The 13,783-nt window shown below is 34.9% G+C and overlaps 1 protein-coding gene across 3 annotated transcripts in view; it reads right to left on the bottom strand.

The window, feature by feature from the left end:
- The window catches only part of Klhl7 (kelch like family member 7), a 74,147-nt gene continuing 60,364 nt past the window's right edge, over positions 1-13,783 (bottom strand). For all 3 annotated transcript variants that reach the window (XM_074065146.1, XM_020177971.2, XM_074065147.1), the window contains 4 exons: positions 9,858-10,098; positions 7,590-7,791; positions 3,974-4,071; positions 1-3,190 (listed from right to left, as the gene is read on the bottom strand). In XM_074065146.1, coding sequence (XP_073921247.1) covers positions 2,907-3,190; positions 3,974-4,071; positions 7,590-7,791; positions 9,858-10,098 — 825 coding nt within the window. In that variant the 3' untranslated portion in view covers positions 1-2,906. The remainder of the gene's footprint in view (positions 3,191-3,973; positions 4,072-7,589; positions 7,792-9,857; positions 10,099-13,783) is intronic.

The raw sequence follows: 13,783 nt of genomic DNA, 5'->3' as shown, positions 1-13,783 counted from the left end.
TAAATCCTTTTTTTTTTTTTTTTTTTTGCTGCTAACAGCATATAAGGCAAGAAGAATATAAGATTATAGGATTAAATAACTGTTTGCTAGATGGCACATTTTAATTTTGATATTGTTATATCAAAACATTTCTTTCATGGTTCAAAATTTTTCATGTGATTATGTCAAGTTTTGAAAGCTAGGGCACAATGCTATGATTATAATTAATTATTGCTGTTTGTAGCAGTAACTTTTTCAAGATGCTAAACTTTCATGTACAAATTGTGATTTTCAAAAGTATAAACTGAATTGTGTCATCAAAATAGTGTCACTGCAAAAGAATACACCACTAACATACCATGCATCTACTAAAATGAACAACAGTTTATAGGATAGGGACTTTTTGGAAAAAAGAACCAGAAAATGTACTTTCAATATGTCCATTATCCTGACATTGACAATTGTGTAGAATAGTTATAGGTTTAAAAAAAAAAGATGCTTATTAGGAATTAAGATACAAATTACTAAGGGAAAACAGTTTTATTTTAACTACACTCCACCTGTCTATATATTTATATAGTATAATGTGTTCTAATTGGTTGGTACAGTCTAAAAAGAACAGCTTGTATATTTAAAATACCTTAAGCAGTGCTGCATATTCTACAGGGTAATTACCCTACTAAGTAATGTAATAAATGGATAGTCTGTTCTCAAAATTTTAACAAGTCATAATTTTTTTCAAGAGTGCAAAATTAAAAGTCCTACTTAAAATGTTCAGAATAGTCAAATATAGAGGCAGGAAATAGATTTGTAGTTGCCTAAGGTAGTGGAGTGTTTGTGGGGGCATACTGGGTTGAATAGTGTCCCCTCCCCACCCAAATGCCTGCTGTAGAACAGAATGTGACCTCATTTAGAAATAAGGTCTTTGCAGGTATTGTTAAGGTTATACTGGATTAGCTGGGGGCCGGGGGTGGGGAGGATACTAAGTTAACTATTATTCTTATAAAAACACCACATAGAGACTCATAGAGAAAAAGGCCATGGAAAGACAAGAGACAGAGACTGTGTGATGAAGTTACAAACAAGGAATGTCAAGGACTGCTGGCAGCTACCAGAATTGAGAGGAAAGGCCTGGGTGGTTTCTGCCTCAGGGCCTCCACTTTAAGACACCTGGCTTCCTGAATGGTGAGGGATAAATGTCTGTTGCTTTAAGCTGCCGTATTAGTGGGAGTTTGCTATGGCAGCTCTAGGAAATTAATGCAGGGGAATATGGGGAGTGATTGCTAATGGATACAGGTTTTCCTTTTGGGGTGATGACATTTCAAAATTGTGATGGTTGGTAAAATCTACTGAATAGTACAGCTTAAATGGGTGATTTATGTTTATATTAATTACATCTCAATGAAGCTGTATGTACATAAAACCCTATATAAATATAAATATGCCTATCATGGTTTTTAAAACTTTTTTCATTTTGGGGCAGCACTGGGGTTTGAACTGGGGGCTTCATGCTTGCTATGCAGGTGTTCTGCCACTTGAGCCACACCTCCAGCTCAAAATTCATTTTTAATTTAAACATTCTTAGGGTTTAATACTATTATAACCTCCATATAAAGAAAACAGTGAAAATTAAAATAGAAACACTGCTTTACACAAACAACTATCACCTAACACATTTAGAATGAAGAATGAATTAAAATGAGTAGTCTATTTTAAGTTTAAAAATATTTAATAGTATCAGATAAAAAAACTGATGATGATATAGCTCTAGATGGCTCATTCCACACACAGTGAAAAGTGCAAAACAATACCAGGAAAAAATTTAGTAGTTGGGTTGGTAAACAATTCATTGATCACATAAAAGCAATGAATGGGAGATGACATATTTAACTCAAACTATAATGAAACTTTGAGAGAGAACTAAGTTAGATATTTCTGATGTGTTCATTAAGGGACAAAAAAATGTGACTTTTTAATCTGTAAGAGGTTCAAAGTCAACACAAGTGCTTTTGTAATGCTCTACAAATTTGATCTAATGATCTTGTACTGGTTAATCATTCTTATTAAGATTGAATTTTATTTAACTGGAGACTGAAGATGGAGATACTTTAACCACTGAGTAAAACCATATCAATGATGGTTGCTAAGCTTAACACTTTGGAATATATTTAATTGAACTGAATATACTTCTTTCATGAGGAGTCAGATACATTGCTAAGCCCCAAAATCTGTTTAGTTTTATCACCCCATTTTGCTTTCTTTAAAATGGAATATATTTTGCACTAAATGAAACAAATGAAGACAAGCAAAACTATGTGACACCAAGCTGCTCCATCAGAGTTGCCCATTTTGGATTCAGTTTATACTACTTTGTTCTTTTGTTTGTGTTTTTTGAGACAGGGTTTCAATATGTAGCCCAGATTGGCCTAGAACTCAGGATCCTCTTGCTCAGCCTCTTGAGTGCTGGGATAATAGGTATATGCCACTATGCCTGCCCTACTTCTTAGTTCTTGACTGAACAGAAACAGACAGACCTAAGTAAGAGTAAGTAAGTAAGAGTACTTACATATGAAAATAGAATCTAGAGCTAAGAGAAGGCTGCTTCATTGATTAGCATCCCTCACTCTGCCATAATTATATTATAAATTTGAAACTCATTCAAGAAACTCATATTTTCAACAAATGCTTATAATTTTCCACATTTTCTGGCTAGATGTGTTCTTGGTTATGTGGCCAGTTAAAATCTGGTCTTTGAATTACATAAGGAAATTCATATAAAATAAATGTTTATTTTATAAGGATGTTCATCCACTTCAAACTTTCTTTACCAAAATACCAAACCAGAACTTCGTAAGCAAACTCTGTAGAACAAAGCACAGGTGGCCATATTTTTGAGTCTCTAATGAGTCTTGGATTCCATTCACTTCTCATGTTTCAAGGGTCTCTTCATTTGCTCCACAAGTATCAACAACACAGATTAAACAACTTGTGACTGGAAAAGCACGGACTTTGGAGTTGGCAATCCATTTGTCTGTCTCAGTGTTATATTCCAGGATGTGTCCTAATCGGCCCACTCCTTGAAAACCAGCCAAGACATAAATGATAGAGCCAACTGCTGCACACTTCACTGTCACACCCTTCCATGGCATTGGTGACACCATCTTCCATTCATTTAGTTTAATATCGTAGTATTCTACATTGTCCAGACCACCTTAAAAAGAATGAAACAACATGGAAAACTATAGGAACAATTTAACCATCTCTAAATCATTCTTATATTTTCCAACATTTTATTTTTCAAAATAAAAATTTCAAACACATAGAAAGATTGTAAGAATTTTATAATGAATGTCCACATATCTGCCACCTACATTCTTATTCTCTATTTAACACAGTAAGAAATTTATAACTTTTAGAATAAAAAATACTGATAATTTTTAAATGTTCTATCTATTCTAGAAAAATCAGAGAGTAAACCAGTGATTTCCTCTGATTAATTTTGATTCTAATTATTCAAATGTCTTTTTCCTTTTATCTTTTAGCAGTTTATGGAAAATAGCAATGGATGAAGATGAAAGGAAAAGAAGTTATTTCTTGTTGTACTTAAGTAATGCTAACTGTTCTCATAAAATGAAGCTTGTGGACTATCTCCAGACTCAGTTCAGATTTTTTATTATTTCAAACAATTAAGATTTTTTTACACTTCATTATTTAAAAAGTGAAATTTAATCATTTCAAAAATACTACTACTGATGTTTTCATGCAATGTTTAAAAATGTTTAGGACACTCTGGTGGCCACTAACATTTCATAGATAGATATGCTTAATATCCTGTAATGTTTCATAAAATATGTTAGTGTCCAGAAACTCTGAAAAGAGACATAATGATGTATGTGGTAAATGATTAGATTTTAAGAAATACTTCAATAATTTAAAATAAGAAAATAATCAGCAAACTAGCAGGAAAGTTGAACAGTGAATTAACATCATGTACCTAAACCATTCTGGCCACCCACAGCAAATATCTTGTCTTTTACAAATACCAGCCCATGATTCTTCCTGGGTTCAATCATGGGACACAGCTCAGTCCATCTGGAAAAAAAAAAAAAAGTTTTCAGTGTGCTTATTTACAGGAGATAAAAGTACTTATTATAGCAAGAAAGGTTTGTTTTCTTAAGCACTCATTTACTGCTGTGTTACATATGTATGTATACCTAAAATGTCTAGAAGGCTAGAAAAGTTCAAGTGATTTTGGGTAATTTTTTATAGGTGGGGTGAATTGGGATTTTATTTCTTTAACAGGATAGTGGGAGCTGGGCATGGTGGTACATGCTTGTAATCCCAGCACTTGGGAAATAGAGGCATGAGAATTGTGAGTTTGAGGTCAGCCTGGGATAATAAGACCCTCCCTTAAACACTCAAACACACACACACACAGTGACAGAGAGATAGAGAAAAACAGATGATATCTGGAGACCATTAGCATGGTCTTTCAAAGAGCTCCATTTCCTATAGTTTATAATAATTTTTAAAATGGCAGCAAAAAGGAAGGGAAGATACTTAGAATATAAAGCATTAATTCTGTCAAATGTGTTTTTAATTAATATGTGTGTATGTGTAAGTAAAACATATAACGGGCCTCAGGCAATTAGCAAATCAGTGTTATTCACATGCTAATTTTTATACTAAGAATTAGGGAGCTCTGGTTTTTAAAAAAAAGTACTATCATTTTGTCAGGTGCAATGAAACTGAGAACACAAAAGTGTGTATTAAGTGTTGAAGGATACTAATTCCTGAGGTGGTATCATCATCTTCATAACCAGACACAGACAATTGTGTTGGTTGTTCTTTCTAAGAGTCAACTGCTCCTTTTGTATATACTCCCATGACTGATACTTGTGACTGTGGAGCTGGTACTTGCACACAGGCTTGTGCTCTTAATACCAGAAGACTCCAAACAACAACAACAAAAGGGAAACTTACATAAGCACAACTTTTTAAGATGGTTATTTCTATGTTTTGTTTCTAGTTTAAAAGTTTTGATTAATTTTATAAGACATATTTAGGACATTATGATGAACTGAAATATTAAAAATTTTTGTTGTCTTATATTTATGTACTGCTTTTTGTTTTAAACATTGTTTCACAGTCATCATGCTTATTTCTGGAGCACACTGTAAAGTGAGGTGAGCAGCACGGCTTCTGTTTCTCAGGAAAACACATGCTGTTTGTGAGATCATCTAGGTAAAATGACCAGCATGCAGCTTGTAACGAGAGCCAGGAAGTGCTAGGGCTCCACTGCCTCTCACAGAGTAATCTCTCACTGTGTGTAAAATATAGTACTTGGCTTGGAAAAATTCAGTTTACATACCTCTTTCTTCTCCAAACATGTCAATGATAAAAAGTGAGCATATGGTTTTTGTGTATCTAAATCTCCTGACCTCTAGAGGTTGAGAAGATTGGTGCAACTGTAATGCACATGCAGAGCATTACTTTGTTCCTGCTCTCCAACCTGAAGTTTAGTGTTTAGAAGCTTAACATTATGACTACTCAAACTGTCATGTTGTTTATATAGGCTTAATTTCTTAGCCTCCAATTAAATACATTCTAGTTACAAAAAACTTAAATGTCAAAGTTGGGGGGAAATTCTTACAAAAATAATTTGAGTGGCTAAGTCATATTTTAGTTTCATTAAAAAAAATTTTGTGGTGCTAGGGATCAAATTCAGGGCCTTGTACATGCTAGTGTCTACCACTGAGCTACCCCAACTAAATCACCTTTTACAAAGGAAATCAGAGTAGTATATAGCGTATTTTGAGAATCAGCTAATTATATTCACATACCTTTTAATTTAATAAAAACTTAAGGGCACTGGAGAGAACATCCAGAATTGAAATTTAACACATAAGTTTAATATAAACAAAGAAAATGTTAAGTCTTATAAGTTCTTACATATTTTCAAAACTGAATATTCAGCTGATTTTTAAAATTGCTGAGGTTACAGAATTCTTTTACACTTTTTCTTTGATGGTATGAATGAAAACATTGATTTAAATTGATACTGCCTGAATAAATGATTAGGCAGCAGTATGAATCAGATTTAATATTCCAACTAATGTGCAATAGTGTTTTGAATATAAGGTTTATGGGAGCTGGGGTAGAGGTTCCTAGTGGAGAGAGGACGAATGCCCCTGCCTCCATAGCTTGGGATAAGACGGGATGGATAAATAGCTGTTTTGAGGGATGGTAGGATGAGGACAGGGGTGTTCCCAGCATGCCCTGGCAAGTACAGGTATTATTTTGAAAACACTGGGAAGCAGTTCCAATGGTCTTAAGGGATTTCCACAAGTTGATTTTGCTTCTATTTCTTGATAACGAATGAGAACAAAAAATTGCAGCTGCATTTTTGTTTGGGAAAGGAGTTATTGATTATGCTTCCTTAAATCTTTTAAAAACAGATGGGAAGCACAAATAGATTAATACACACGACTACCATATACTAAATACTCTTACCTCTTAATTTAAAAAAAAGTAATAGCTGGGGTGGAGGACTTCTGTGTTTGATAGTATAGCAATATTTCCTAAACACAGAATGTGAAGCAGAGCAGTTTTGGTGCAACTCTTTGGCGTAAGATTTAAGTTGAACACATTCATCCAATAATTTCTTCTGGTTAAGGAAGAACAATGGGCAATCCAGCCATATGAGTAAGTGACTTTTCTTATCAAAGCTCTTTGGATATTGTCTGTTTTATTTCCTAATCATTTTAATGTCACCATACTTACCACCATCCATATTATTCAGTGATTAGGACATTTCCTTTGGCTACAATGAATGGTCTTTTTTATTAACTAAGGTTAGGAAAACTAATCATTTCTTCAATTTCTTTCTTTAGCATTCTGCTTTTTACAAAGCAATTATTTCAGCAACTCAAGAGGCAGAGGTAGAAAGATCACAGCCCTAGGCCAGCCTGGGCAACAGTATGAAACCTTATCTGAAAAACTAAAACTGAAAAGAACTGGGGTGTGGCTTAAGTGGTAGAAGCACTTGCTTAATAAGTATGGGGCTCTGAGTTCAATCCCGAGAACTGCCAAAAAAAAAAAAAAAAACAAATGCAGCTAAGCAGCTAATGCTTCCCATGTGATTTAAGAATAACTTTAGTGAATATAAATCCAAACATACTTTAGGAAGTATGAATCCCCAAAGACATCATATCTACTTAAGGACATGATATATTAATGTAATGAACCTATATGTAACATTTCTACTTTAGGGCAAATTTACTTATTATTGTTATTAATTTTTGCCACTCATTTCCTACATTTTCTGACCTCTCAAAAAAAAATATTTTACGAGTTTGATGAATCAGTCAGGTGTGTCTCATGGGTATTTACTGTTCAAGAAGGACAAGGAGGAGGAGGACTCTCAAGGGGGATAAGGTCAAGCCATTTCTTAAGGTGCAAATGAACAGTCCAGCTTGTTTAAGTGTATGTATATTCTTAATATAAGAACTAAATTCTTCTGTTGGGTTCCTCCTGCCATTTCACATCTTCTCCAAGTGAGCCTATAGAACACAGTAACAGTGAAATGAGAATTTTAAGTGGATATATACGTTTCTGTGGCAGGATCATAAACTTCACAGGAACTAAGCACTCTCCCAGAAACATTGTTCCCCAAGCTTCCACCACAAACATAGATGAGGCCATTGGCTTCCACCATTCCGTGGCTGCAGCGCTGAGTCAGCATGCTGGGCTTCGTGTGCCAGCTTTCAGTTCTTGTATCATAGCACTCAAATAAATACAGAGCTGAGTTTCCTGTAAAAGAAAAGGGCCCACTCAGGAGGCTGAGGCATGAAGGTTATATGTTTAAGGCTAGCCTGGGTTACCCTATCTTAAAAAAAAGAAAAATCAATCAACCACCACCACCACTCGAAAAGTACCCCGTCATGCTTAACTTAGTGTGGATGTGGATTTGGAGTGAGCTGATTAGAGAGCTAAGTCATGGGCTGTGAGAGGGAAGACGTTAAGTTTGTGGAGTCACTTTTATACTGAATCAATAACAAAATGTAGTCTTAGCTTATGAAGAAGTCCTTCATAACATAACTGAATAGTCCTTACAAAACATCCAAAAAAGGTTCTATTGGAAAGACTTACTTATTGGTAATTAAATTTCAGGAAAAGAAAATTAATTTCAAAAGAAAAATAAAAGAAACATTACATATATTTTCAAGCCCAGTTATGCATGTTGAGAATTATCTAAATTTCAAATGTTTATATAGAATGGGAAAACATAGTACTTAAAGATGATAAATCCATACCTTAAAATATGAAAACTGCTGTCATAATGTCCTAAGGCTTATATAATATTCTATAATAGCTACTGCATCATTATACTTCCTGAATGCTCTGAGATTGAGCAAGTAAGTCATGAAGTCACACTGGTTTCCTTCTTTAGTATACTCTCAAGGTATTAATGGCTACTTCTAGTGCATACTGACTGTACTAAGGGCAAAACTTATGTTTTGAAATTTTACACACTGTCACACTAGGAGCTCAATAAGGAAATGTGGACATAATTTTTTTTGGTGGTACTAGGGTTTGAACTCAACACTTCAAGCTTATAAAGCTTGAGCCACACCTCCAGTCCATTTTGCTCTAGTTATTTTGGAGATGTGGTCTCACGAGTTTTGCCTGGGCTGTCCTGGAAATGCAGTCATCCTGATCTCAGCCTCCTAAGAAGCTAGGATCACAGGTATGAGTTACCAGTGCCCAGCAAATTTTGGAAATAATTCTATTAAAGATTAAATGTTTCCCCTTCTTCTTAATAAAAAGGAAATGCTTTTAAAGAAGGGAAAAGGTCATCTTTTAAGTTACATTTAGGAAACAATTTTTCTTGTATTCATTTGACATGGGGTGGGGAGTGAAAACTTAGAACAGATGAATCTGACCAAAAGTAAAACATTTTCTGGGCTAATATAAAAATCATCAAAGAAAAATAAACAGATACATTCCATACTTTAGAGTTTACTTGGTCTTCCTAGTTTTCCTTATAAACTTATTATTTAGTTAAAGAAATAACTTGAAAAGATGAAAGCATGTAAGGGCTATTATGTGTCTAGTCTGCACCTAGAATATTCATTTAGAAAAATTATTCACTTAGAAAAAGATTACTGGACACTAACAAATTTCACCTCACCTGACCACAAGCATAAATTATAGCAATCATTAGATTAAGAACTTTAAAAAAAGCAATGAAAAGGATCATGAGATGGGCATGGTGGTGTACCCATGTAACACGTAATGCCAGTACTAGGGAAAATGAAGGAGGATCCAGAGTTAAAGGTCAACCTGGGCTACAAATTGAGACATTGTCTTGAACAACAGCAGCAGCAACAAAAACAAAAAGATCACTGTTTCTTCTGATTCAAAGAAAGAAAATATATTTATATAATAAAGAGTTCTTAAAGGACCTGTGAATAAGTTGAACTCTGAAATCTTTAAAGCAAATAATATCAGCTATCAAAAAAACCCCCAAACAACTAAAATTCAGATGCTATCAATTAATGCTTCATCATATAAAAATGAGCAGTTAACTAGGAAGCTAAATATTTTTGTAAATTAATGATTTAAAGGATTAAGTAAGTCAGGATATGGGCTCTAAATGTGATAGACATATATTTAAATAAGTACTGCATCTGGACAAATATTACCAATTTTTCTTTAAATATGAATACCAAAATACTTTTTTTTTTTAATTTCTTGTATTCATATGTGCATACAATGTTTGGGTCATTTCTCTCCCCTTCCCCCTGCCCCCTCCCTTTCCCTCAATACTTAACTTTAAAGCATTCCCTTGAGCAAAAATATTAAGAAGTCCTTACCTACTTCTGAGCCTCCAGACGTATATATCTTGCCTTCTGCAGCACAGGCGGCAAGGCTGTCTCGAGGTGTTGGAGGGCCCAGTTTGGAATACCAGCTATCCTTCACAACATTATAGCAGTCCATTCGCTTTATGGGGAAAAGCTGAGAACCACCCAAAATGTATACTACATTGTCCCAAAACACACATGCTGCATCTCTTCGTTTTTCAAAGGGACAGCGGATGTCTGTCCAGCTATAATCCTGAAACAGAAAAAAGACAGGAAACTTTCAGAAAGAGATAATAAAATTGAAAAAGATGAAGTACACTGATGTAGATATAGCTGAAAACATACAAAATACAATAATATATTAACTTGCTAGAATACACAAACATGTTTGGTTTCAGACTGTTATCTAATTTAATCCGTGTAATTTCTTCAGAGTACTTGCTAGCTAAGGTAGAAGGCAAGAGAAAGGGACATAACTACTTTGTGTCTTTCCAAGCTTTGAAATAGACTTAACTATATTTCGATATATCAGTTCTATCCTGTCATTTATCCTTGTTAGTGAAGATTATAGTACAAGAAAACTCTTAAGTTGGGTACCAGTGGCTCATACCTATAATCCTAGCTACTTGGGAGGCTAAGATTGGGAGGATCAAGGCTCGATGCAGCCCAGGCAAAAACTTCAGGAATCCCATCTCCAAAATAACAAGAGCAAAATGGACTGGAGGTGTGGCTCAAGCAGTGTAGAATGCCTGCTTTGCAAGTGCAAAGCCCTGAGTCCAAACCCCTATCCCACTAAAACAAAAACAAAAAAACTCTAAAATAAAGTCATTTTGTTAAAAAGCCTCTTTTTCAAATGAAAATCTCCCCCACTGCCTCCCTGCCAGATATTTAGACTGATAAAAACTCAGTGAATATTTTGAAGCTCAGACTGCCTTATCCTATTGTGCCAGAGATATTTTGTGGGCTTCTATAAAATGTCAATTTTCTATAAATATTCAGTTGAGCCAATGTAGTCAGGTACTGATCATAAAGTTCCTGAGTAAGAACTCAAGAGTTCTGAGTCGTCTAGACACTCATTTTTTTCTCCTAAGGATTAGAAGTACCAATTAGTACCTCACATTAAAGTTATTCACAGCACCACTGCTGCTGTATTGTTTCCTTTTATTAATATCTTATTTAGTATATTATTGTCACTACAAATATAGTAGAAGAGCAATCAGCTTGATATTTAATTATTATGTATAAAACAAACTTAGCCAATAGTCTTTGTATATAAACCCTGATCATATGGAGATTTAATTTAAATGCTCTTAAATAGAGTTTTGTGATTTCAAAAACACTAGTAAGGGAACATCAGTCATGCAATCAGCATTAAAGAAATAGGGAGAACAAGAAATGGATGAATAGAACTAGCCAACTTGCTATATAAGTAAGGACTGTAACTGTAACCACTTCAGTAGGTCTAGAAAAAGGATGAATATTCATTTCAAGTTGTGTCCACACTGAAAACTAATGCCAGGTTGATGCTTTTATAGTGAAAGGGAGATGCAAAGTGATTTCCTTGAATAAATGAAGTTCTGGTATCATTTAACTTCAAATTTTCATGTAACTGAGGAGGAACAGAATTTTAACTAAGTCAACTCATAGACCAAATATGGCAGCTGCTTGATTTTTATACAGTCTGCAATACAATTTTTACATTTAAAAAGTTTTTAAATACCAAAAGAATAAGTTTGTGACAAAGTACATGTGATTTCACTGTAACAAAGTTTTACTGAAGTATGGCAACATGCATTCACCTGTGTGTTGTCTGTGTCTGCTTTTACCCAACTATGGCTGACCACAGAGTTCACAATACCTAAAATATTTACTGCCTTCTGGCTCTTTTTCCTGGGCTATGTGACTGATCTCAATCCAACACTCCTCCCTTTCTTATCTAGTCATAGGCTATGGGAAGTGTTTTATTGTTTTTCCTTTCCTCTTTTTCTTTTTTATTAGTATACACTAAGTGCATGAAATTAAGGGTTTGTGATACTTTTATACATGCATATAACATACTTTCATCAGTCATTTTCCCTATTACTCTTGTTCCCTTCCCCATTCCCTTCCTCTTTCTAAACAGTCCCTCTTCTACTTTCTCTTTTTAAAAAAACTAGATTCTGTGTATGAGAGAAAAATGTGCTGTTTGTCTGAGTCTGGCTCATTGTTTCCTACGGTTGGTGGCATTCAAGGATGCTTCTGCCTCCCTTCCACGTATGTGCGCGGGGGAATGGTCCCAAAGGTATAGCATGTTGACTGTTTTTTGAAAAAGGAAGTTGGTGCTTTGCTGTCTTGTGAAAATGGCTGAAATTAATCAGAATCAGACAATTCCCAGTTTCACTGAACAAAGCACCATGTGTAACTATAAATATTTAAGTTCTTTTGGGAAAATTCACCCGATACCTATTAGGTTAGTATCCAGTGACATGTTCATTAAGCTGATGTAAGAACATAAGGATGGTCTCTTAGGAAAGGAAGAGCCCCTTTGTAGGGACTTTGTTTTTTAAGAGACCAGGAAAACAGAGCCTTAGTCACATAGGACTTTATCCTCAGATTAGGATGTGTTCTTGGTTACTTGGTGGGAAAATACAACTATGAAGTAAATATCTTTCTGAAGCTTCAGTGTTACTCAATGGACACTGAAAAACTAGGGGGAAATATTTTTACTTACTCTCCTAGAGAAACTGTATGCCACAGAATGAAAGAGATAAAATAATAACCATATTCTATGGGAAGTAATCTCTCAAAGGTACACTAAATGATTCTCTTACATATTCTTTAAATCCAACCCTAATTTCTATCTGAGCAAATTCACTGAACAGAGAAATACAATTTCATTAATAGTCTACATTATCAACTTAGTGAACCTCAAGATTTGCCACTCTTATATCCAATTTATTGGACAATTATTAGAAAGCTATGTAGACGTTGCCATGATTTTTGAAGATATCCTCAAGAACATTATCTTTCCATGCTCTTTAATTTTAGGATGAAAAAGTTGGTCACATTCTTTTAGATGATTTCCAAGACCTGCCACTCCTCACATTAACAATAACTACCTATGTATGAGCTGGAATGCCTTCTTTTAGCCAGATGTGCTTAAACATTTAGATACTAGGATGAGAAGTCTAAAGAATGAAATAATTTCATAGAGTTTGGTAACAGAATAGTTCTGACTTTCTACTACTATTCAAGGTTAGAGGAGAGTAAATGGCTGCTCATAAGTTTCTGCCATATTGGGCTTAGTTAAGCTTCAAATTTAAGAATTAAAAGAAATTTCCTTCAATGCGAGTCAACTCCCTGTATCGTTATCCTTATCTCAACTAGCAAAAACCCTTGTTCCTTCCTATTATTGCTTATACTCTCTCTTCAATAAAATTAGAGATAAGGGCAAAATAGTATCGAGGGGGTGGGGGGGAGAGGGAGGGGGCGGAGTGGGTGATAAGGGAGGGTGTGGGGGCAGGGAGGAGAAATGACCCAAGCATTGTATGCACATATGAATAAAAAAATAAATACAAGAAATTTCTTTTTTGGAATTATGAGCACTGTGGGCAAGCAGGGGAGGAAGTGATTAGTCTGTGTGACAGGGAAAGGAAGAGAGGAAAGGAGAGGAGGAGGACACATGTATAGACACACATGCCTCTAGAATTTTTTTTTTTTTTGGTTCAGAGTCTCACTGTATTGTCCAGGTTGGTCTCATTTGGACTTAAGTGATCCTTCTGCCTCAGCCTCCTGAGTGCCAGAACTGCAAGTAAATGTCACCATGCCTGGTCCTCAATTAAAAAAATATATGTAGATGGGCGCTGGTGGTTCACGCCTGGCTACCCAGAAGATGAAGATCATGGTTTGAAGCCAGCCCAGGTAAAAAGTCCGTGAGACCCTATCTGGAAAAAACCCAT

This window comes from Castor canadensis, chromosome 2, assembly GCF_047511655.1.
Source record: "Castor canadensis chromosome 2, mCasCan1.hap1v2, whole genome shotgun sequence".
Taxonomy (NCBI): Eukaryota; Metazoa; Chordata; class Mammalia; order Rodentia; family Castoridae; genus Castor; species Castor canadensis.
This window is presented reverse-complemented; position numbering and strand designations above follow the sequence as displayed.